We start from the raw sequence: 25,954 nt of genomic DNA on the forward strand, positions 1-25,954 counted from the left end.
GCGTGAGTGATTGTGAGCAGAGACTCCCTGTCCAAACAGAGCTGCAACTGGTGCACCAGGCGAACCTATGCAAACGCCCTCCTCGGCACAGCCGAAAGATGATGTTCTAATGTTAGCTGTGGATCGAGGAGGCTGCCCAAGTTGCAGACCCTCTCTGAGGGGGTCAATAATTCCCCAGGGTAATGGACAGACAAATGGGATTGTCTTTGGGAGGCAAAACCCACAGCCACTCCGTCTTGTCAGGGTTGAGTTTGAGCCTGTTGACACCTATCCAGACCCCAGCAGCCTCCAGGCACTGGCACATCACTTCCACTGCTTCGCTGACTGGACATGGGGTAGAGATGTATAACTGACTATCACCAGCATACTGCTGATACCTTACCCCAGGCCCTTGGACGATCTCACCCAGCGGTTTCATGTAGATATTAAATAGCAGGGGGGAGAGGACTGACCCCTGAGGCACCCCGCAAGGGAGAAACCTAGAGGTCGACCCCCCACCAACACCAACTGCAACCGACCAGAAACGTAGGATTAGAGGCATTATTAGAAATAATACCCATCAAGACTAATTCTTGCAATGCCCAAATAGGATCTTTTATTCTTCTGTCATTGTATAAAACATTTATCCACTATTTGCTTAGCCACTGTGGGGAAAAAAAGATGCTAGAACAAGTGGACATCAAGGCATTCCTTACAATCTTCCCTTTTTTTTTACCAATACAAGCATAGACTGTTAAACACAGCAGATGCAGACTTATACACTTAAGTAACAGTAAGATATAGATGAGATATTATATTCTCACATAGCTGTAGACATTTAATATATAGGCATGTCCTCATTGATACCAGGGAAGCAATTCCATGATACGGATGGACAGGCTTTCTAGAGTTGTTTTCTTAAACTTAACCTGTATGATCCTAGATCAAATAAATCAGTAGAGTATCTACTGATGTGTCAGTTTTGAATATCTATATATGATGAAATGGCCCATCACTATGGATATACTGAGGGGAAGGTTACTTTTCTTATAATAGTTTCTGGCTATTTTCTTTCCTTTACTAGTTTTCACTCAGTCTGAACTTCTGAAATAATTGCAAGTATATTTGAAACAAGCAGGTGATCCTTCCTGTTTCCTCCCCCCCTCCATAATTCTATTCCCTTCCATGCAGAAGTCTAGATATTAAAAGGCACAATGCCAGAAAAGCTTGGAAGAACGTTTAGCATTCCATTTTGATGCTGATATATTTAGGACTGCTTCAAGGGCTCACATGAAAGAAAACTATTTTCCTCTGCTATAGTTAACGAAGATGGGAAGTTCTCCTATTCTGTTTCTATAGAGAATCTCATATAAAACAGAGGAATCCAAGGTCAACAAACTTACTTCTTCTTTTTCATCTCCTATCCTTCCAATTACCCATAATTACCCTTCCAATTTTTTAAAAAATATTGAAGCCTTTTGCAGGAAGTCTGAGAGATCCAGTTAGGCTTTTAAAATGCTTGCACATTACGCAGCCTTAACATATAGCCATGGAGAAAGAGAAAGTTACTTACCTCCATTAAACTGAAGTGAACTCCAATCAAATAAGGCATTGGTGCACTGAAATTAAAAGGAGGGGGGAGGGAGAGAAATACATCAGATGCTAGGAAGATAGAGTACGCATGTTTGCCAGCTCCAAATATTAAAATGCTCCAAAGCCTTTAAGCTGGAAAATTCTAGTTAGAAACCTAGCTATCATTTCAGCTTTAAAGTAAGAAATAACACAAGACTATCTTGCAGAGCTGTTGCAAATCTTCAATAGCTCTCACTTCTTCAAAGTGTGAGCTTTACCAAATGGAGACTACAGTCTTCTCCCAATAGTTTTTTCTTATCATGCATGCAATATTATACGATCACTGATTTATCTCTCTTGGTGAGTCTCAGTACATATTCAGAAGAAATCAACTGGATCATCTCCATCTATTAATTACTATTTTGTATCTCCTGCATCTATGCAATTTAATTATTTGCTTAGTAAAATGCTGCTAATTGCACTGGATCGAGAGAACTCAGCATGGAGATAAAACCAATAAACAAATAAATATGAAAGCACTTATTAGCACATGATATATAAACTAAGCTCAACTACCAACAGACTTGGATAAACTGTCATGTCTCCATGTGATGTTAAAAGAAAACAAAGGCATGCCCCAGTCAGGCTTTTGAGAGATAGTCAAATAGAAAACTCCTGTCTCAGATTTGCATTTCTCTGAATAATGGGAAGATAGAGGAAAACCCCTCATCAAATTTTTATATTTAATATTTAGACAACAGAGGCTGTCCTTTAAATATCAAGATCTCCAGCTGTTTTAAAGCTACCATAAATACCTTGAATATCAGAAGCTACTGAAAGTTATTTCAGTTCTTGTAAAACTGAGATTAATTAGTCAATTTGGGTAATAATCATCCTTTAGTAATGTGTGCCCCTATATTTTTAAACAGTAAGCAAATCCAAACTCTTCAAAATAATTAAAGCATTACGGTTGTAACTGACAAATATGAATCTAGCAGCACACTGAAAATACACTCCCTCAAGGATTGAATTTCAGTGCATGTTGCTTGCCCAGTCCCAAAAATAAGAATCACTGATCCATATAGACACCATCATATCAGATAGCATTGCTTTATTGGCTATGATATGAAAACAGCTAGACTAAAGTTTAATAGTAATAGCAATCTTGTGATGACTCTAAAGACTGGGAAAAATAAGATTAGGTTGTATCATCACACTGGTGACACCTGACTTTAAACCCCAGGTACCCTTTTCCAGTCTATTCTGTTATATTTTAATACAATGAAGGACAGAAAAGAATTCCATACTATCTCCTAACTCAATAATCTTGAGCAGATCAGAAAACCACAAATAAGGTAATTTGTGCAAGTTAATTGAATAAATTCACATGGAGTAAAAGTAGCTCTATTTTCATTTGTTGGTTTTATTCATGGAATAATCATTCAGCTAATGTACAATTCAGAAGATCAGACCACTTGCATTAATACTATAAAAATTTAACAAAATGAGAAAAATGAATGGCCTTCACAAAACTTCTATTATTTTATATCTACTAGTTCATAGAAGGCTAAACTAATCTGGCATTTTTGTAATGGGACCCCTCCCCAAATCTGAGCAATTGTTAAAGGGGAGGGGCAAAAAGAAACAGATGAAAACAATATGTGGGAAATATGGAATATTATAATGAGCAGATAAAGGCTTTGATCTGCAAATGTCTGTTTCTGTTTTTAGGTATAATTTTATATTATTATGAACTTAGAGTTAAACTGTATTGAAATCTAGCTATGCGTATCTTCAAACTCAAATTGATGGATTTTATTTTACTTTACTTAAACCACTCTACTATATGAATAATGTTTGCCTTCAACAGCAGTAAGTTACGATGAGATATATTAAATGAGTAACATTGACTTAAAATGCAACTGTGATTACAAAATACAACAATTGTATATTTGTAGTTTTAATAGATAATATTCTTTTACTTACTGTGATTTTTAGAAAAAAACAGCATTATAATTTTTCATTTCAGCTTTTGTCAGTATCTAACATTTTGGCCAAAGTTTTATCAAATCTGGTTCTCTTTCTCCATTTGGTTCTATTTACTCACTATTTCCCCAATGGAATGAAAGTGCTAAATATTTGGCTAATTCAACCAATAGCACAATAACTATGTATGCTTGAAATTTATGGTTTCCTTTCAATATCTCTTAAAAACTTTGTGCTCATGAAAAAATATAATTTCTTTTCTATGCTCGCATTTATGCACAACATAGGATAGGAAAAGAAAATTATCTGAAATAAGTTGGAAGCATTCCCAGGATGTTCTTAAAATGTTTGTCTGGTTTTTGTTTTGTTTTTTAAAAAATCTTACCTCCTAAAGCTTGCCCTGAATTTTACCAAAGAGGTGCCCATTTTGATGGTATTGATTATCTGTCATGGCATAGTCTTTTCTGCTCAGATGCATGTGGCTAGCAAAATACAAGGGTCATAAGAAGAACTCAACAAGGGAATGATTTGCAACATAGGGAATGTGTACTGGGACCAATTTGTCCCTCATTCATGACATGCATCATAGGCACAAGATGACCTAACTCCAGATTCACCTGAGACACAATGATATAGTATCACAAACCAGCATGGGGTTCTTGGTTAAAGCAATAAAGCCAGACTAACTAATTGCTATAAAGCTTTCCCACAAATATGGCAATTAAACTTTCCTTCATACTTCTTTAATACATATTTTTATAGTAAAGACAAGAGAAATATATACAATCTAAATGTAATGTTATGACTACCAGAGTGATATTCTATTATTCAAAATGGTACCTAACATATTGAGGAGGCTATATCAATATTACACTTCCCCATTCAATTATATTTCCCATCTTGTGAATTGGAAACTACAAAATTAAAAATAGGGATTTTATTCTGCAAGTGGATTGAACAGAATGACAAGCCCATAAATAACTTATATTTCAATTCCTTTATTTTTGTGGCCCTCAGAGCTTTGCAGAGTCACCTATCAAACAAACAAACAATATCCCACAATCCTAAACAATAAAAAGCATTGGGCTTTTTATCTGTTAAAAAGAATTCACTCTAAATAAATACTTCCAAAATCTTAATCCAGATCTGCGTTGGTATAACATTACATTGCCATCCTTGTCCTTCAAACAAGCAAAACAATAATAAAGACAGTTCAGTTTGCCAATAAGTAGAGTTTACACATTAGTCAGCTGGTTTTGAAATGTGATTTCAGTATAAAATTGAGAATAATATTACTAAAAAGTTGCAAGCATTAGACATGATTACAACTGTGAATTTGAACTGTTCCTATCTATGATACTTTTTTCTAGATAAATCAGCCTTTTTCATACACGTATAAACTGTAGTAACAATATATAATGTATGACAAAGAATACAGATGAAAGATACAAATAACTCTGTATTTTATACTGCTTTATAATTTACGATAAATGTTAGGAGCAATTATATACACTGACTCTAAATTGGTGTTAAGAGTAATGTGATTTTTAGGTTCTTGGGAAGCATACAATTTACAATAGAAAAGATGCCAGAAATTATTTTCTGAAACCCACTGAGCAAAACTGCATTCATGAAATTGTCCTACCAAAGAATGAAAATATGATTTCTGCACATTCCTCTTTTTCATTGTATCCTCCTAAGAGATGCATAAAGGTAGTTGAAGACTTCCAAATCCACAAGTCATAGAGCAAGGAGTAGCAGAGAAAATTTAGCCCTGCACACTAAAATCACATCTTTCTTGTTCCCCATAGCCAAAGTCTTATTAGAACTTTTATATTTGTAAAGCAAACACTCCAGTTAAATACAGTTCACAAACCAGTACATATTTTATATGAAGTAAAACAAACTGGTAATAATTGTTAATGCAACACGGAAACATAGAAGATTGACGGCAGAAACCTTTAGAATGACCATGTTCAGTATCCTGACTTGATAAATCAATTTATGTGTAGTTTAAATACTATATAAATTACATTCCTATAATCTTAAAATACATTTGATACTACTTCAACAAAAATTGATTCATATATATTATTGGCTATCTTAGGGAATGTTTACTAAATGACGAGTACCAAATGTTGTTGGGGATGCTACTCAGAAATTAACCTAATATTAACCAATAGTGTATGGTTTTGCTTTATCCTCAATTTGAGAATCATATCGATAGGATTGTTACTATGACTTGCATTAGCTGCTTTGTGTTAAGGATATACTTCTTGATAATATACACAATATTTCAAATCTATTATGTTATCAAAAAAATTGCAATTTTTTGGCCTAGGTTCCAGAATTAACATTTTTCACTGAAGTACAAATCTATCGGTTTATTCCATTTACAACAGTGCATTGTTAATAAATGTGGTCTGCTATTATAGGCTTCTGAAATAGTTGCGTTTATATATTAATTTGGTCAGACTTTATTTAATTGTAATTTTAAAAATTTATATCCCTCTAATAACTCTCTTGAATGTGCAAATTCTTTTCTTCTATTAATTAATTTTGTAACATAGCATTTATTTTTAAATCACTGGGTACTAGTTTAAGTGTGTCCAAAGTAAAGTGACATCTTATCTTGCATTAAAATCAAAATGCAACTTTTTATTTTAAAACAATGCTTGACATGAATCATTTTTTCCTTCATATTTCATAGAAAATATTGCTGGGGAAAGCTTGGCATAATCAGCTTCTGATTAGTAACTTATATCATTAAAGAAAGTGTCAGGCACTTAAAAAGAGAAAAAATAATGACAATTAAGACACATGTATGTTTTTCCTCTGGCAATCACTTACCAATTTATGAAATATATATTTTAATCTAGTCCATCATTTTCCTAAAATAATTGGTTATCTTACATAAAGTATGAACTAGAAAATTAGTATGGTTTTATTGTGAAAAATGTTTATTCTACAAGAAAAACAGGGAGAATTTCATAAAGAATCATTATGTAGCTTTAAGTAGAATTTTGTAATCCTGTAAGAATGTTAATAAAACTCTTAACAACAAATGCTTCGTCATAAATTAGATAGTGTTATAGGTAAGAAACTATACCAAGAAGTTAATAGGATTGTTTTTTCATGTTTAAAAATTAAACAAATCCAAAATCTGTCAGGCCTTTTGGTACTAAAATAAATTTTAATTCTCCAGGCAGCAATTAAGCAGAATCTTCAAATACATGACACAAATTGGTAAGTTGCTTTGCTCCAGATAAACAAAAAAAATCAAGCTTTCTATAAATCTAGGATTTACATTCTAGACCTTTCCACAAGGCCACACATCTTTTCAAGCCAATAGGCTTTTGGCCATTCTTTTTCTGAAAGTTAGACACATTCACTCTGTATTTACATAAAATTTACTGTGGCCTGAGCATCACTAATTTCCCCACATTATACCTGTGAAATTATGCTATATGATTGGATACTGGTTCTAATGTCAGAAAACATACTTTTGTATACTTTTGCACCAGGATATATATGTGCTATCAGTACATTAGATATAGCAATGAATGGGATTCTCTCTCTGCCCTTTAATTTCAATTATTTTTAAGCCCATTAAATCATTGCTTCCTTGACTAGTACAAGTATATTAACTTACAAAAAAATCTAGATAAACTACAATCATGAAGATGTTGTAGAATGTTGGAAGCATTTGAGTTAGTTAAATTATAGAACTATTTTGTGCTGTAAGATAACATACTACCATAAAAGTGAAATAAGCTGTGAAATACCACATGTAGCACAGACAAAATATCAATATCAGTTCTAGATTAGTAATGATTAGCAATGTTAACTTAGTAAAGGTAAATGTTTCCCATGCACATATGTGCTAGTTTTTCCCAACCTTAGGGGGCAGTGCTCATCTCTGTTTCTAAGCTGAAGAGCCAGTGCTATCTGATGATGATTTCATGGTCATGTGGCCAATATGACTAAATGCCGGAGGCACACAGAACACTGTTACCTTCCCACCAAAGTGGTCCCTAGTTTTCTTCTTTTATTTTTGCATGCTTTCAAACTACTAGGTTGGCAGAAGCTGGGGCAAGTAATGGGCGCTCACTCTGTTATACAGTGCTAGAGATTTGAGCTGCCAACCTTTCTGATCAACAAGCTTAGGGTCTTAGCCACTGAGCCACCATGTCAAATTAGTAAAGATTAGCAGTAGTAAGAGAGTTCTACTGTGGAGGTGGCTATTAGATTGACAGCAGACTTCACCTTCCTTTTCACTCTCTGCTCCCCATTCATCCCTCTTTTTTTTAAATCACGGTAGTCATATTGATGGATTTTCTTAGTTTTCTTTTTATTTATTTTATTGTTCTTTTTATTTATTTTTGCTTTAAACTTTCTTTTTATTTCTTGATTTTTTAAAATTGTTTTAAGTCACCTAGAGTAGCCCCATGGTGAGACAAGGAACAAATAAATGTATGTATGTATGTATGTACGTACGTACGTACGTACGTACTTACTTATTTATTTATTTATTTATTTATTGGATTTGTATGCCGCCCCTCTCCGTAGACTCGGGGCGGCTCACAACAATAACAAAGACAATGTAAAAACAAATCTAATAATTTAAAAAACACTAAAACCCCCATTATTAAAAGCAAGCATACATACAAACATACCATGTATAAACTGTATAGGCCCGGGGGAGATGTCTCAGTTCCCCCATGCCTGACAGCAGAGATGGGTCTTAAGAACTTTATGAAAGGCAAGGAGGGTGGGGGCAGTTCTGATCTCCGGGGGGAGCTGGTTCCAGAGGGTCTGGGCCGCCACAGAGAAGGCTCTTCTCCTGGGTCCCGCCAAACGACATTAATATTATAATATTAATATAATTAGTAATAGTGCTACAGAACCTCTTGATTCCCTCAACAGAGAAACATTATCTCTATATCCATTTGGAACATATAAAAAAAGAAAGATAATACAAAATTTTGGATTTTGTCTCATGCCATTAATTCACCAACTTGTAAAACATAGAGATCTAAAAGATAAGCTGTGTAAGTCATATAAGGCATGTTTCATATCTTAGGCCTCCAGAAGTGTATAAAGCAGTGCCAAACATGGCATATTTTCAGTCTGATTCTGTACTATTACAACCGGATTTAATCTTCAAATGATCCTATTTATTTAATTAAAAGGCAACAATATATTGTCCTGCTTGATTATTAGGGAGGTAAAGAATAATATAGAATTAGCCTCTTACCAGCAATAATCCAGGAGATGTGGTGGGAGCACCGGGATGTATATATGCTGCCAGTACATTGGATATAGCAATGCAGCTGACCCATGAACACAAGCAGTTAACTAGAATTCAAAGCAGACACAGCAAAAGTGTAATGTTATAAGAAAGAAAATAAGTAAAACATTGTATTAATCATGTCAGCAACAATAAAATGCTGCAATTATGTATAAACATTGAATTTCTATATGCAACGGAAAGTCTAAAGTTTACTGTCAGTCACATAATGAAATAGCAGGGATAATCAGTGTTTTATAAAGAGATGTAGAAATAGTTGTTTTCTACTGAAATGAAGTCACTTTTCAATCTATAAATGTTTCTTCATATATTCATTAATAGGCAGAATGCTGTCCTTCAGAGGGACAAAGCATATTATATATTCTCTCTTTATTGTAATGTGAACCAGAACATAAGAAAGTATATTGTGCTGAAAAATATTTCATGCCAAGGGATTTGATTCATGGCAGAAATTTGAGTTTTTGTACATCATTTTGTTTGACAGGTTTATAAACTTCAGTTTTGCAAGCATGAAGAGTGAGATAGAGATAGAAATAAGGGAGAATTGGTACAAGATTAGCTAAATTATCAAGATAAAGCTTCCAAAATCTTATTCATTTTCAGAAATACAACTGGTCATTTTAGAAAAGAAATACACATTTTTATGAGCATTACAAATACTTTGTATCCGCCAGCAGACATTTAAAATGGAACGGCAGAAATATGACAATTCTTCGTTATAATAACAATATAATTGTGGCTTTCCAACAATTTCAGTCAGTCGATCAACTAAAATTTAGAATCACTGATACGAATATAAAATCACAGTACTACTAAACTGCGTTATTATGCTTAGGAAACTTAAGGTATAAATAGAGTTACACAAAACTACATCAAGGTTAATACATAACATTATGGAAAAAAGCTAAAAATCAAAATCAACACAGAAAGTTATTATATCATATTGAGTATTGATATTTCACCTATGTCTATTAAAATGGGGCACATTTGCAGCATAAAGGATGCACATAAAATAAAATGCACATACATAGTTAATAATAATAACTACAATGTTAAGCCTAAAATTGGATTAAACCTCCCACAAGCAACAAAGCACCATGCTCCTCAGAAGCTTCCAACTCATCAGATAACTTATGCATATATGTCCATGTCTTACCCACAATGGTCTTCAACCCTTCCCAGTTACTGCAGTATAACCACCCCATGATTGTGCACCCCCATCTTAAAGAACCAATAGTCTTTTTAGTAGGGCTCTCCGAGATCTGAGGCTAGAATAACGTCTGAGATAACAATGCCAGCTGCAGTGCTTGCTATGCAGGGGAAGGTATGGCACAAGTGGCCCAGGTACAAAGAACAAACACTAGGCCAAGGACAATATCCCAGAGAGAAAACGCTATTAAGATAAGCAAATGGGTCTAAGCTGGCACTACTTTAAAATCTTCCCTGAATAAAATGCTAAACAGGAGTCTTACTTCTATTTAATGAGGAGTTAAGTCTCTACTAACAATTGTCCCAAGAGCCCAAGTCTGTTTTACAATTCACAAAGGGTACAAGGAATACATCTTCCACATAATACCCTGCACTTCTTAAGTGTTAGCCTAGCTCATATTATGAGAGCTATTTGAAGTATGAAGGAGATTAACAACAATGTGTTTCTGAGGGCAAACTGATTGCAAGGAAAGCCAGATGCACCCAACAGATGAATTTCACATGAAACAGAACCTAATTCTCAGAAGGGACTGTATGGTCACAGTAGCCAGAATATAATCTACTTCTCTGCTTTCTCTTTGTAAATCTCTACTTAACAACTACGTATTTCCTGTTCCTATAATAGCATACATTTATACAGTATTCCGACTGCAATGAGCTCAGAATCTCAAACCTGGAATCAAGTATGGAACCTTTGTTTACACAGCACTGAGAATTCTGCATAAGTATCTTTGATAGCAAACATGCCAGAGGATGAAGATACATAAGCACCAGAATGTAATTTTTCTTATCATTTAGATAGTGGATAACACAAAAGAAAACACCTGTACGCATTACTATTCAAACTAGAGCCATATTAATGAACAAAAGAGCCAATCTATCAATTTCGCTTACATAACCTAAGTGCCTGACATTCTGCAAGTTGCACAAAAACAACTAAGCACAGCATTTCTTGCCTCATGCATTGGCAACTCACAAATCAGTTGTGGAAGATCCCCTAGCTAGTCTACTATAAGGCCTGTCAAGAACATGACTGAAAAAGGGAAAAAAAATAGCACAGGGTTCTACAACACTCGTTCCAAGTGTGATGCGCACAATAATATCAATACAGTGGTACCTCGAGATACGAGTTTAATTCGTTCCGGACCTGGGCTCTTAAGTCGAGCAGCTCTTATATCGAACGACTTTTCCCCATAGGAATTAATGTAAATAATTTTAATTGGTTCCAGCCCTCAAAAAACTCACAAAGTTAGTCTAAATTATGCAGAAAGACATGTTTTTAATGAAGAAACTTGTAAACTTTCTTAAACTTTTAAATTTACATATGTTCAACTTCTCTGCCACCCAATCCTGTAGGACAGAGGTCCCCAACCCTTTTTGCACCAGGGACCGGCTTTAAGCGATCAAGAGAGGAATGGGTGAATGAATGGACGGAGGGTGGGAAGGAAGGAAGGAAAGAGGGAAGGGACAGGAACAGAGGAAGGAAGCAAGGAAACTTATGAAAGGGGAGAGTAAGAGAGGAATGAGTGAAGGGAGGGAGGGAGGGAAGAAGGTGGGAAGGAGAAAGAAAAGAAGAAATAGAGGAAGGGAAGGTAAAAGAGAGAAAGAAAAAGAGCAAGAAAGAAAGAAAGAAAGAAAGAAAGAAAGAAAGGGGGAAGGGACAGGAACAGAGGAAGGAAGCAAGGAAACTTATGAAAGGGGAGAGTAAGAGAGGAATGAGTGAAGGGAGGGAGGGAGGGAAGAAGGTGGGAAGGAGAAAGAAAAGAAGAAATAGAGGAAGGGAAGGTAAAAGAGAGAAAGAAAAAGAGCAAGAAAGAAAGCTGCAAGCACCCCCCCGAGCCCCCCAGGCCGGCTGCAACCTTTTAAAACACGCGCGTCGCTTCGCAACTGTCTCCTGAAGCCGAACACGGAAGTTAGCGTTTGACTTCAGGAGACAGCTCCTTGGCGCTTGTATCTCGAATTTGGGCTTGTAAGTAGAAAAAAAATATCTCTCCCCTCCCAGCTCTTATCTCGAGTTGCTCTTAAGTAGAGCAGCTCTTATGTCGGGGTTCCACTGTACCTAGGACAATTTGGAAGAGAGAGAGTATGTGTGTAGATTTATGCAAACACATAATTAGGCTTACATGAAGTAGTACCATTTTGCAGAGTCTCCTCAACCCAAATTGATGGGTTGAGCTGCTTGCATAAATTGTTTCAGCTCCTACCCTCAAAACGTCACTATGGAGCACTGCACACTAAGACAACTAGACACAAGAACAGTTTTTCCCCGAATGCCGTCACTCTGCTAAACAAATAATTCCCTCACCACTGTCAAACTATTTGTTAAATCTGCATTATTATTACGTTTTTCTCATCTTTCCTATCACTCTCTCCTCCAATTTATGACTGTATCACTGTAACTTTTTTCTTGTATCCTTATGATTTATAATAATATTGTTTCCTGATTGCCTATTTGAACCCTATGACAATTATTAAGTGTTGCACCTCATGACAAATGTATATTTTCTTTTATGTACACTGAGTGCGTATGCACCAAAGACAAATTCTTTGTGTGTCCAAACACACTTGGCCAATAATTCTATTGTTCTATGTATGTGATGTCTTGACATTGAAAAGCAAGGCACCTAACTATGATATCTCAAGGAAGACCACTCTGACTGGTTAATGAATTTCAGTGAAAATATATTTTGCAAATCTACGTGGCCCACATGTCTAATGAAACTAAGTATTAGCTTAGTGTCAATTTGATCTATGTTAAGGTACCAGACTAGAAATTAGGAGACTGTGAGTTCAGTCCTGCCTTAGGCATGAAAGCCAGATGAATAACTTTGAGCCAGCCTTAGGCCAATCCACCTCACAGGATTGTTGTTGTTGTGTGGAAAATAGGAGGAGGGAGAAGTATTAGGCCTGTTGTGACATCTGCAATGTCCAGGAGTTAAGTGATCGCCATATACAACCTTCACAGTTGTCTTCTGACAAGCAAAGTCAATGGGAAAGCTGGTAGGAGGTTGCAAATCATGATCACTTGTTGTCTCACTTTAAAAGGTTGTAAAAGATTGTAAAATTGGATGTGGCCATGTGATGCCCCACTTAGTTACCACTTCACTTAATAACAATTTTTCCTGTAGCAATTGCGATTGAAAGTTGGGGACTAATCTATAAAGGTGGGCTAAAGTTTCTCCCCCCCCAGGATGATGGTTGGATAGATCGAATAGTTCTTAGGAGGAAATGCCCACAGCCACTCGGTCTTGTCTGGGTTGAGCTTGAGCCTGTTGGCCCCCATGCAGACTCTCACAGCCTTCAGGCACCAGCACATCACATCCATCGCTTCACTGAATTGACATGGGGTGGAAATGTATAACTGGGTATCATCAGCGTACTGGTGATACCTCACCCCATGCCAACGGATGATCTCACCCAGTGGCTTCATGTAGATGTTAAATAGTAGTGGGGAGAGGACGGACCCCTGCGGCACCCCACACAGGAGAGGCCGAGGGGTGGACCTCTGCCCCCCCCACTAACACCAACTGCGAACGACCGGAGAGATAGGAAAAGAACCACTGTAGGACGGTACCTCCCACTTCCAAACCTTCCAGTCACTGCAGAAGGATACCATGGTCGATGGTATCGAAGGTCGCTGAGGTCAAGGAGCACCAGGATAGAGGAATATCCCCTATCCCGGGCCCGCCAGTCCATCAGCATGACCAAAGCAGTTTCCGTGCTGTGACCGGTTGTGAAGCCAGACTGAAAAGAGTCCAGATAATATGTGACTTTTTCAAAATAAATTTCTCATCTTCATGTATTTCAGTTTTTTCCACTCTTGAAAGTACTAGAAAGATAGCAGATAGCAAAGTTCAGGAAAATACCTGAAATCTTAAATGCAATAATTATTATTAGAAGGACAGATTGTAACATATAAATGTCTGATTTTTTTATTTATGTCAGTGATTACATTTCTAGGTTATTGTTCAAAAGAGTAGTAGTACAATCTAAAAGTCTAACATTTAATAAAAGTTTAGGTGAAATTATTTGTTCTTAACTGTGTTCCATCCTTATTTTAAATAGCTATTACTAATCAGTAAGCATGAGATCCATGACTAACCCATTTCCTGGTACAGTTGCTAAGGTTTTAATATCTAATCTTCTGTGTCTTTGCATGTAAAAATTACTAGAAAGCATTGTATTTAATGGCTTAAGAACTATGATTAGGATAGTGACTATTATATAAATTATATGGGAAAGTAATTGGAAATGCATCCAAAGGAATACACATTATGGAGAATTGCAAGCTATTCATTTGCAGAAACATTAAATTATCTCTATAGTAAGAAAACAGCAATTAAAACAGCAAGCAGCAAAGGGGATGGTAATGGCACTCTGTAAAATTGCAGCTGTTCTACAGAGGTAAGGAAACAAAATTAATCAGAAATGGGCAGATTAACTAAGAAAGTATGACATCTTTGTCTGACTGGAGCATAACTGTCAAGCATGGGCTGTTTGGTGGTCAATAGTGACATTCCATGTGTCAGTGAACAGAGTCTCTTGATACAGTAACCCTCAGTTCACACATTACTGAAGCTCCAACTGTCGAACATTTAAGTCCCTAGGTACTACTGTAGCCTCCAATATTTCCTGACTGGTTCATGTTTCGTTCTTTGGCAATTTGCCCTAATGATATCCCTCAGGAGCTTTCAGACTTTCTTCTTTTCCATATTTAATCCTGTTGTATTTAATCTGAATGAGAGAATATATAATGCTGTTCAAAATTGTAATCTCTTGTTCTGTTGCTTTATGGGGTTTTTTAAAAAATAAACCATTTTCTCTGCTCCTAATTTAGGCCGGAAATTCATTTAAATTCTAAATGGAAGCTGAATTTTTTGAAACATCTTTGGTTTGATGATGGCATTCATATTTAAGAAATAAAACACGAGGTCAGAATAGCATTTGAGCTTTCTCTGCCAACCCCAGTTCAGGTGGCTTGTGTCCCACCCCTTTTGGAAATGGCACTGCTCTTTGCTGAAGACAGCAAAAAATTATGTTTACCCATAATCTTTCCATTTATAGTATCATATATCCAGAACTTGATTTGCTTATTCCTTATTCCTTTGCTTTCATATGTCTGGACTACCATACTTCACCTATAGCACTTGATAATCTTAAAGCTGTGTAAAGAAGTGGTATTTCCTTAACTGTTGTATGCCACCCAGAGTCACATTTTTGTAAGGTAGGCAGCCCTATTATTATGATATATTAATAAAGAGCAGTAACTTTGCTTGCCCGGGGTTATCCACTTACAGGAAATACACATACTCTACATTCAAAAAAGCAAGGCATTCAACTCCATAAGTTGGAATTGCTGATTGCTTAGTTTATTTCTGCACATACAGAAGAACATGGGAAGCCAATAAAGTGGTTGAAGCAATATACATTGGCGGCATCAATAGAGTTCCTACAAATGGAAGTATATTTAAAAGTATGCTTTGAAATCTTTGAAATTTTAAGTGAAACATTCATTTAAGGATTTACACAGGTTCATTATGTTTATGGATGTAAGTATGCATATTTCATTTTGAATTGTTGACTTACATTCCATTTGCCTTTTTATCTGCACAGTATCGCCTGGTGTACCAGCTGCAACCCTATTTAGACCTGGAGGCTCCATGCACAGTGGCTCAGGCCCTCCTCACCTCCCGTCTTGATTATTGCAATGTGCACTACATGGGCTACCCTCAAAAAGTGTTCGGGGACTCCAAATGGTCCAGAATGCAGCTGTGCAAGTTGTCATGGGTGTACCTTGGTACACCCATATAACACCTATACTCTGCAAGCTGCACTGGCTTCCTTTTAGTCTCCGGGCACAATTCAGGGCGTTGGTTATCATCTATAAAACCCTATATGGCTCAGGGCCATATTATTTATGGGTCCATCTCCTGCCACATACCAATTAGAGCACAGAGAGTTGGCCTCCTCCACGTCACGTCAGCTAAACAATGCCGGTTGGCGGGACCACAGGGGAGGGCTTTCTCTGTTGCTGCCCCGACTTTATGGAATCAACTCTCCCCCCCAAAGTCCGTATGGCCCCCCACCCTGCTGGCTTTTCATAAGGCTATGAAGACTTGGCTTTGCCAGCAAGCCTGGGAGCCCTAAAACCACTAGCTTATCCACATATATGAATTGGTATGAATGACTAGTATGAGTGTTATTGAACTGTTTCTTAAGTTTTAATTAGGATTTTAGAAATTGCTTGGTTTTTTTCTTAACTTCTTTTTATTGTTTATTGTTATTGTAATTTTATATTGTTGTGAGCCGCCCTGAGTCCTTCTGGATTGGGCGGCATAGAAGTCAAATAAAATAAAATAAATATTAGTCTTTCACTGAACATAGATGCAAATTTCCTTTGACACAAATATATAGAACCATATTAGTATATTAAAAGTTCTAAAAATATATTAATAAAGACAAAATGTGCCAAAAAACAAACTCAGATTTTAGTCTTTGTCACCTATTATTACTTTCTTACAATCTATATTGTCACTCCATCTCAGTCTTGATTTGTTTTAGTTTTTCTCCCCTACAAGTATAACCAGTTTCAGAGTGTATCCAAGCTGGATATACTTCTAGAGAACTATTAATCCTTTTTTAATTTTCAAAAATCCCTGTTGATCCAAATAAAGGTAGGTGGATGGTGGTAGGGGGGAAAGTACAACAGAACAAGTTTTATTTTGTAGCATACCAACTTCATATTTTACTTTAACTAAACGAAAATTGTATTGATGAAATTAATCATTTTATTTTTTTTAAAAAAACACAGACAATCTGTTAGTGCAAATTCTGTACATTTTGAAAATAGTGAGCCATGGATCTTAAGATCTGGGGAGAATATGGAGCAAATGTGTTAATATTGTTTTGAGGAAATACATGTTTCAACAGCAAAAGGAAAAAGAAAAGAAAGAAAATGGTAGAGGGAATTTAGCTGGTCTCAAGACAGGATTCCTTAGCTTGGGTATCCATATCTATAACAAAATGGGCATTGTCACATTAAGATGAAAACTCCATAATTTATTTGTATTTGAGACAGGATGTGCATCGTAACATCCCATGCAATACTTAAGGTCAGAGTTTGTCTCACAATGTCATAATGCATGTTGTGTGACTTGCTCCTCTTAGGATTGCCACAGCTATGTCAGTTCCCATGGAGACCCTGATGAACACTTGACACTATAGATGTATACACTGGTTCAAAATGTTGCTGAAGTAAAACAATACATTTTAAATATACAACTAAATCACAATTGCAGAATATATTAATCTGATTACTTATGCTAAAAATTACCATAACGAATCATTAAGTTTTTATATATATTATGTACTTAAAACTATAGTAGTGATGTTTATTCACCCTATAACCAAATTTGCAAAATATACAATATGAAAGTCAAATTATGATAATGATGCATTATACCATATGACATTTTTATCCACTTGTCTAACCCTTCCCAAGGACCTGAGGTAGGCAGATATTGTTTTGATGGTATTAAAGCTATTATTAGATTTTTATACATTATTAAATTGTGCAAATCTAAGTCTAAAATATACAACCTATGAATTAAAATGCATATCATCTAAAACAAAATAAAGAAAATAATGGACACATCTGCATATTGAATATGAAATGGTTAATACATCCGAAGTAGGGTTTTTTGAGGCTGGTTATGCCTTGAGGTTGACTTAGTAGTTTTCAACTTTTTTCAAGGAAAAATAATTCAGAAACTCATCCACAGGTCTTCACAAGTACTACTTGCATCCTGCATCTTTTCTGGATTGGAAACAAGACCTTCGTTGAATTGTTGATATTCAAGTACACGAAGGACATAGCTAGTGATATTGTCCTTTGATAAAGAATGGAATTTGAATTTGTGTACAAATAATGAACATGTGATTGCTAAAATGTACAAACAGAAAAACAAGTTTAATAGATAATGTGTGCTAAGAATTTCACTTATAATAACATACAAATTGATAAATGGAAAATAATTTGGCTAAAGGAATTAAAAGTCATATTGTAATGATGGAGAACCTTTTGAGCACCGAGTTTGGGGCTGCTTTTAGAGCCATTTTAAGGCTGTGAAGACCAGCTGGCCAGCAGACATGAAGAGCAGTTGGTAATGGCGTGCATGCCCACAGATGGAGCTCTGTATGCCACCTTTGGCATGCGTGCCATAGGTTCACCATCATATTGTGTTAAAAATTAAAAGAAAACTTTTTAAATGCCTACATGGCATCGGAACAGATTACTTGCAGGACCGCCTTCTGTATGAGTCCCAGTGACCAGATAGGTCCCACAGAGTCGGCCTTCTCCAGGTCCCATCAACTAGACAATGTCGCTTGGCGGGACCTAAGGGAAGTGTCTTCTCTGTGGAGGGCCCGGGCCTTTTGGAATCAGCTCCCCCCAGAGATTCGCACACTGCCCCCACTCTCCTCGCCTTCTTCAAGAATCAGGCTTGGGGCAATTAGATTTTGGCCCCCTGGCCGACAAATGTTTTCTATGATTGCTGTCTGAGTGGATACAATAGATTTTTAACGAAATTGGGGATTTTAGATTAGCTTACCTAGTTTTCATTGAATTGGATTTAGACACTGTATTTTATTGTTTCCTTTTATATGTTGTAAGCCACCCTGAGTCCTCGGAGAGGGACGGCATATAAATCCAAAAAATAATTAATTATTTAATTAATAAAAATAACCTTTTAATTTGGATTTATGGAAAACCAATTAGAAAATACTTATGGAAGGCTACTTTTGTATATGGTAATTGCAATGAGACTAATATATGCACAAAGATGGAAAACTACTGTAATGCCTACAATGGGGAAGGAAGTGGGTTGTGAAGAACTTACAGGAATAATAAAATTGATCTATTTTATCAGGAGTAAAACAATATTTTTTTTTACAAAAGACTGAAAACCTCTTATAGACTTTTGCTGACAGCAGAAAAAAATGAATTGGTCATTTATGGATTTATGATTACAAAGAATTAAGTATGAGAAAAAGGAACTATATGGCAATTTTAAAAGGAAGGAGGTATAATGTCGCATGTGCTGGTAAGATGATGGGAAGTTGCTCCTTTATATCTCTAGTCCTTTTTCTATCTGTATTGTTTATCTCATTTTTTAAAATCTTATGTTACATAATTTCATGTCCCTTCTTTACTTATGTGAAAATCTTTAATACAAATTACTTTAAAAAAGAGAAAAATATACATTAAATGGTGACATTTTTCCTCAAGATAACTCAGGTGTAACAAGTGCCCTACTTACACATTTCTCTTTTTTTCGTACATGAAAATTATTTCTGTACATGTGAAAGAGAGAAAAAATGTTGCAGTGGGAAGAATTTTATATGCAATATTTCATATTCAAAGTTCTATGGCACATTTTTTTCCAAAACTATCAAGTTGCAGATGTCTACAATTTTAATTGCCTAGTACCCATCAAAATTCCCTATCTCAAATTATTAAATTTCTATTTTCATTTACTGATAAACAAACAAACAAACAAACAAACAAACAAACAAACTCACTCCTCCCAAATAGATGAATACATTCATGCCAAGAAATAAACGAAAATAAACATGCACTGTGTTAATAAATCCCATACATGATTGAATTAAAATATGTAATGTAATATTTTTAAAAGTTAAAAAGGAAATTCTTGCTAGGTATCTAAAGTAGTTCTTTGGTAAAGTGATATTTGCATAAAATACAAGGATTCTTCTGATTCTTCTAAAGTTCAAAGCATTGTATTCCTTGCTCAACGTACTCTACAATTGTATTATGTTTTGTCTGGGGATATTTTTGTTTAGCTTTCCCCAACTTGATATAACAGTAAGCTGAAAACTATTTAAATACTTTATGGCTTAACAGCGCATCCGCTGTCTTGTCAGCATTTTCACTTGTGTTACACCCTCAAAAGAAATAGCTGAGAAGATGCAAATAGGGAACCAATGTTTGATGGAGCAGAACAAGGGAACAATATAAGAAACATCACAAATGACACTTATTTTTTAAATAGAACTGAATAAATTCAGAAAAACTCCAATTTCATAATGCTTAATATGGACAATTCCACCAATGACCATAAAAGTATGAGACTTTGGAAACTGGATGCACGAAAGGATATTAAGAAACATTATCTCTCAACAGTTAATACCTATTGCAGGAGTACACTAAAAAAACCCACAGGACATTTATTTCCTACTAACAAAATAATTAATAAGCATACATTTTTATTTTTAATGTGACTCCAAATTAGATTTGCTTAAATCTTAAATAATAATTATGTACACATATTGTATCCAGTGGAACCTCTACTTATGAACTTAATTCGTTCCATGACCAGGTTCTTTAACTAGAAAAGTTTGTAAGAAGAAGCAATTTTTCCCATAGGAATCAATGTAAAAGCAAATAATGCGTGCGAGTGGGAAAACCACAGGGAGGGTGGATGTCCTGTTTCCTCCCAGGAGATTCCTAGAGAGGCCCCAAGGAGGCTTCTTCCCACCTTTTCCGGCTCTGTTTCCTCCCAGGAGATTTATAGAGAGGCCCCAAGGAGGCTTCTCCCTGCCTTTTCCGGTTACAGTTTCAGAGGCCCGGGTTTGTAAGTGGAAAATGGTTCTTGAGAAGAGGCAAAAAAATCTTGAACACCTGGTTCTTATTTGGAAAAGTTCATAAGTAGAGGTATATCTGTGATCGTAAACCTATGGCATGCATGCTAGCTGTCATCCCAGTCCAGCTTCACATGTGCACACGCCCCCTGCTGGCCAGCTGGTCTTTGCATCTCTGCAGTGCATGGGGGGGGACACACACACATGTGCGGGGAGCACTCACTTTGCATTGAATAAAATAATTTAACAATAAAAATACAGAAATGTATTTTTAGTACACTTAAACAGTGTATTTCTTTATTAAAAAATAAATACCTATCTTTTGTGCTAATGTCACCACATTGGATAACAATTATCCTAACTAATACAAAGTGATATTCACGCCTGTGCTTTATTAGCTAAATTTTAATAAAGTGCTTTAAATAAATCAGTTTTATTTATATATTTTTTAAAATTATCAATTAACTTCTAGCTTATTTAAGAACTTAAAAGCCTAATGAAAAGCAGCTTTTTATATTTCTTGGCTTAACGATGACTAAAAATGGAATTTAAATCAACAAATGGGAAACATAGTATTGCTTAATTTCATATGTAGTTATTTTTACAGATTACAGATTTTTCAAATATGTTACACTTATATTAGAAAAATATAATATATTTAATCCTAAAATCATTTTGTCCCAGTATAGTAAGATTCATTTATTCCCATAATAATTTTCTTTAGATTATTACTAGTCACTCTCATTATCTTCTCGAAGTTACAATTTGATTTTAACATACTCTTATCCCAACAATTACGTTCCGCATACTTCTAAATTGCTTTGCTGATAAATTCTAGTAAAATGATCACTCAATTTTGGCATGATATAAAAACATTCTGTTTGAAAGATAGCTTTTTTAAAAGAAAAGCTTAACATTTGATCTTCCTATATCCCATGTTAATTTAATATTTATTCTTCTTTATATCCCATCACACAATTTTTAGATTAAATAACAAGAGCTGAAATGACATTGCTTTACTTGTTTTACAAAGGAGAAGCAAGATGCCCCCTTTTTTATGATCCAGAAAGATAAAACTTTTAATAACTAAGTTATTAAAAACTTAGTTAAAAGCCAATTGAAAGCATGCAAGTCAGTTGATTGAGATAACATATGATTTATTTATTTGTTTATTTGTAACCTGCCGTTATTATTTCTACAAATAACTCAAAGAAGCAAATATATCCCACATATCTTCCTATTTTCCTCACAACCGCAGCCTTGTTGGGTGAGTTGGACTGAGAGAGAGTGACTGGTTCAAAGTCACACTGCTGGATTTTATTGCTAAGGTGGAACCTGAATTCACATTTCCCTCTTTTTAGCCGGGTGCTTTAACCACTAAACCAAACTGGCTCTCAGGGTCAGAAAGGGAAGAAAACACCAGACATATTGTGCCAAATTAGAAACTTAGATTCCACAGTGGGATTCATCATATAGAGCAGTGATTTTCAACCTTTTTTGAGCCGCGGCACATTTTTTACATTTACAAAACCATGGGGCACATTGAGGGCGGGGGGGGGGGGGGGCGTAAAAAAAGTTTGGACAAAAAAATTCTCTCTCTCTCTTCCTCCCTTTCGCTCTATTTCTCTCTCCCTCCCTCTTTCTCTCCCTTCCTCTTTTCTCTCTCTCTCTCTCCATCCCTCTTTCTTTCTTTTTTCTTTCCTCTTTTTTGCTCTCTTTCTCTCTCCCTCCCTCCCTCTATGTCTTTCTCTCTCCCACCTTCCCTCCCTCCCTCTCTTTCTCTCTCTCTCTTTCTTTTTTTCTTTCTCTCTTGCTCTCTCTCTTGCTTGCTTTCTCTCTCATTCTCTTTCTTTTTCTCTTTCTTTCTCTCTCTCTTTCTTTCTTTCTCTCTTTCTTTCTTTCTCTCTCTCTTGTTTTCTTTCTCTCTCGCTCACTTGCTTGCTTTCTCTCCCTCTTGCTCTTTCTTTCTCTCTCTCTTGTTTTCTTTCTCTCTCTGAGCTTCGCGGCACACCTGACCATGTCTCACGGCACACTAGTGTGCCGCGGCACACTGGTTGAAAAACACTGATATAGAGGACTAAGAAGTTTGACTTAAGGTTTTTTTTTCTTAATAAAAATCATGTTTGCCAAATCCAGAAGATATCACCACATCTTGTATTGTTCCCCACATATAAACGTCTGCTTTCTTATATACTGCAGCAATAAATAAACCATCCTGTGTATTCTATTCTGTTTTTTGCCAGAATGTTGTATTTCTGTACTTCTCTCTTACAGGAAATAATTAAGTCTGAATACTAATAAATGATTCCAGGTTGAGATTACTATAAATACTGAGATGAAGAGGTGAAGAACTAACATTATGAAACAGCTTACTGCTTACTTTTTCCATTTGTACTTTGCAGTAAGTTATTTGTGTCTCTGACACTAAACCGAAGCCCTATGCATATTCACAATCTCAGATACAAGGCCAACTCCAACCTCAAATCAAGTAAAAATCAGTTTATGTTTCTACTCATAGCAGCTTGTTTTCAATCTTGGCAGCTTTTTGCAATGGAAATACTGATTTCTCAGTCTTCTGTATCTTTCAGGACACTGAAAGACTGATAGTCCCATTGCTACAATTTTTTACAAAGCGATCCTTCACTATGCCTCCTCCTCTATCTCCTAACTGGGTAAGGACAGCTTGGAGTGCCTGTGGTCTGGCAACTAAGCTTGCCAATGGCTTAAGTATGATGTGTGAATCATCCCCAGATGGTGCCCCTTTCTGAGGTTCCACTCAATGTACAGAAGGATGCAAGGCACAGGTCTAGGGAAAGAAAAGAAAGAAATAATTCCTGTCCCATTTATTTTAAGTCAGCTTTGCCTGGTGGTAAACCTCTCCACCAGGAATTGGGAATGGACAAGTGTTAGCTGGTTCCTTGTGTCTTTTATTTTTGCACCTTCTCAGAGAGGTAACCACAAGAATGGAAGGAGGGGTCACATAGCAGAAGAGATAAATGATAAGTAAACTATTTGGGGCTGTTTGTTCTAGTCTGCCATGTTTGATAAATAATTTTGAATTCTTCTTCGTTGATGTCCTCATAAAGATTGCAATGATCTCAAGAAATCAAAGCATTGCCGAAAGGAAGAGAATTTATGCTTGTTGCCTTTTTTCCATATACCAGGGCAAAATAAATTAATTAATGAACAATGAGATCAATAACCATCATGCTTCAGTATATATTCATAGGCGACATACGTATCAGTAGAAATTATATCAGTTATAGTTACCTTAACTTTCTAACTGAATGGTGGTGCCACAAAATACCCCAACTGAAATAAACAAATTTCTCTGAAATACTTTTTTTAACATAAAATAATTACCTTCACTTCTAATACTGATCACATCTAGCACAAAACAAATTTAGAAATGAATAAGTGAAAAGAGATAATATTTTCTTGCAGATTAGTCCAAAGAAAGGCAGCTTGTATTTTTTTATTTTATTTTTTTAAAAAGCCCAAAGCAACCCCTTTGTAAAAAGCTCCAGGGCACAGCTTTGCCTTCCAAAACAAAAAACAAAAGCACCAAAGTGAAAGGGTTTTTTTTGGAGTGGGGGAGGTTGGCATGCTGCGACTCTGGACTGTTGGAGTTTTTTTCCTTTTTTCTTTTCCACAGTACAAAGCCCAGCTGGGGCCAGGAGTTTGTTTTTGTATGCCTCAATTCAGGGGTTGCTTTTGGTTTTGGTTTTTCACAGTGTAAATCCAAGCCGCAGCCTGGTCCAGCAACCAAACCAGGTACACCAAAAGTGAAAGCAAGAAGATGTCAAAGGCCATCTGGGTCAACTGTGGTGGGACTAAGCAGGAGTGAGAGAGAGAGGCTGGAATTTCTGTAGTTGCTTGTTGCCACCCCACAAGAAAGGGTGCAAGGTGGACAGAAGGGTAGGTATGAGGGGGAGATAGGAAGGTGGAGACAGTTTTTTTTACTTTGCTGAAGCTCAACGTTGGGAGGGGCCAACCCTGAATGGCCTGGTTTGTTTGTTTGTTTGTTTATTCATTCATTCATTCATTCATTCATTCATTTATTTATTGGATTCGTATGCCGCCCCTCTCCGCAGACTCGGGGCGGCTAACAACAGTGGTAAAACAACATGTGAGAATCCAATTTAATAAAACAACTAAAAACATACCATGCATAACTTGTAATGGCCTAGGGGGAAAGAATAACTTAACTCCCCCATGCCTGGCGACAAAGGTGGGTCTTAAGAAGTTTGCAAAAGACAAGGAGGGGGGGCGTTCTAATCTCTGAGGGGAGCTGATTCCAGAGGGCCGGGGCCATCAAGTGGGCACTTGCTTAATGATCCATGACTCTTGGTTAACAACAATTCCATCCCTACGCCGTGGACTCATATCATCTCGCTTTACAACTACATTGCTTTGCAATGGAAATTCCGGTCCAATTTTAACGATCAAGAACTAGCCATATTTCTTAAATTACCAACCTTTGAGTGGTCCATTTATATACATTGCCAGGGTCACTTGTTATTTTCTCTTTTTAAATGTGTTTTTATTGATTTTTCACACTTGATATTTTTCATCCCATTTGTCGAAAAGGTTGGGATAAAAAGTTAATTTTGAAAGAATGCACGCCTAGGGATAAGGATTATAGCAATTATCTCAATGGTAGTCTGGATTTCAGCAAGCAGGAATTCTTGGCCAAAGATTAGGTCTAGTTGATATTTGGGTGGGAGATGCATTTTGAGGGATCTGGTCTGGACTTGAAAGTTATAAAAACCTCCCAAGAAAAATAAGGGCAAGAAAACTATGTGAAATGTTGGTGAAATCACAACAGTTGAACTTATTTTAAATGTACCTTTATAATTTTTTTTGCCTTCTAGTTACTGCCTGCTGACAAATGATGCTTGAGAAGCTATTCTGAGGATAGGAAAATATATATAATGTGGAAAAAGTGTTCTTTTTCACTGAAATTATTATTAGCAAAGTATTTCAGCACCTTGCAGGTTATAAAAAAAAAACCAGAAGTATGTCAAAATAAATACACTGGCAACTATAAACAATAAACTGCTGCAGAGAGAAATGCAACACATTAAAACATTTTTAAAGTGACAGAAGGTAACCATCTGTCTATAGTCTAAATATTTAATTAATGCTCATTTTTTAAAAATTAAAATGTAGCAAAATATAAGGGAGCTAACATACACACAAATAGTACTGTACTTTTAAAAGTATTGTGAGAGTAAT

General features: G+C 36.0%; 1 protein-coding gene across 2 annotated transcripts in view; it reads right to left on the bottom strand.

The window, feature by feature from the left end:
* The window catches only part of LOC139155887 (DENN domain-containing protein 1B-like), a 241,947-nt gene that overhangs the window by 86,955 nt on the left and 129,038 nt on the right, over positions 1-25,954 (bottom strand). For both annotated transcript variants that reach the window (XM_070731234.1, XM_070731235.1), the window contains exons 10-11: positions 8,795-8,895; positions 1,553-1,598 (exon numbers count right to left, since the gene is read on the bottom strand). In XM_070731234.1, coding sequence (XP_070587335.1) covers positions 1,553-1,598; positions 8,795-8,895 — 147 coding nt within the window. The remainder of the gene's footprint in view (positions 1-1,552; positions 1,599-8,794; positions 8,896-25,954) is intronic.

This window comes from Erythrolamprus reginae, unplaced genomic scaffold, assembly GCF_031021105.1.
Source record: "Erythrolamprus reginae isolate rEryReg1 unplaced genomic scaffold, rEryReg1.hap1 H_8, whole genome shotgun sequence".
Classification (NCBI taxonomy): domain Eukaryota; kingdom Metazoa; phylum Chordata; class Lepidosauria; order Squamata; family Dipsadidae; genus Erythrolamprus; species Erythrolamprus reginae.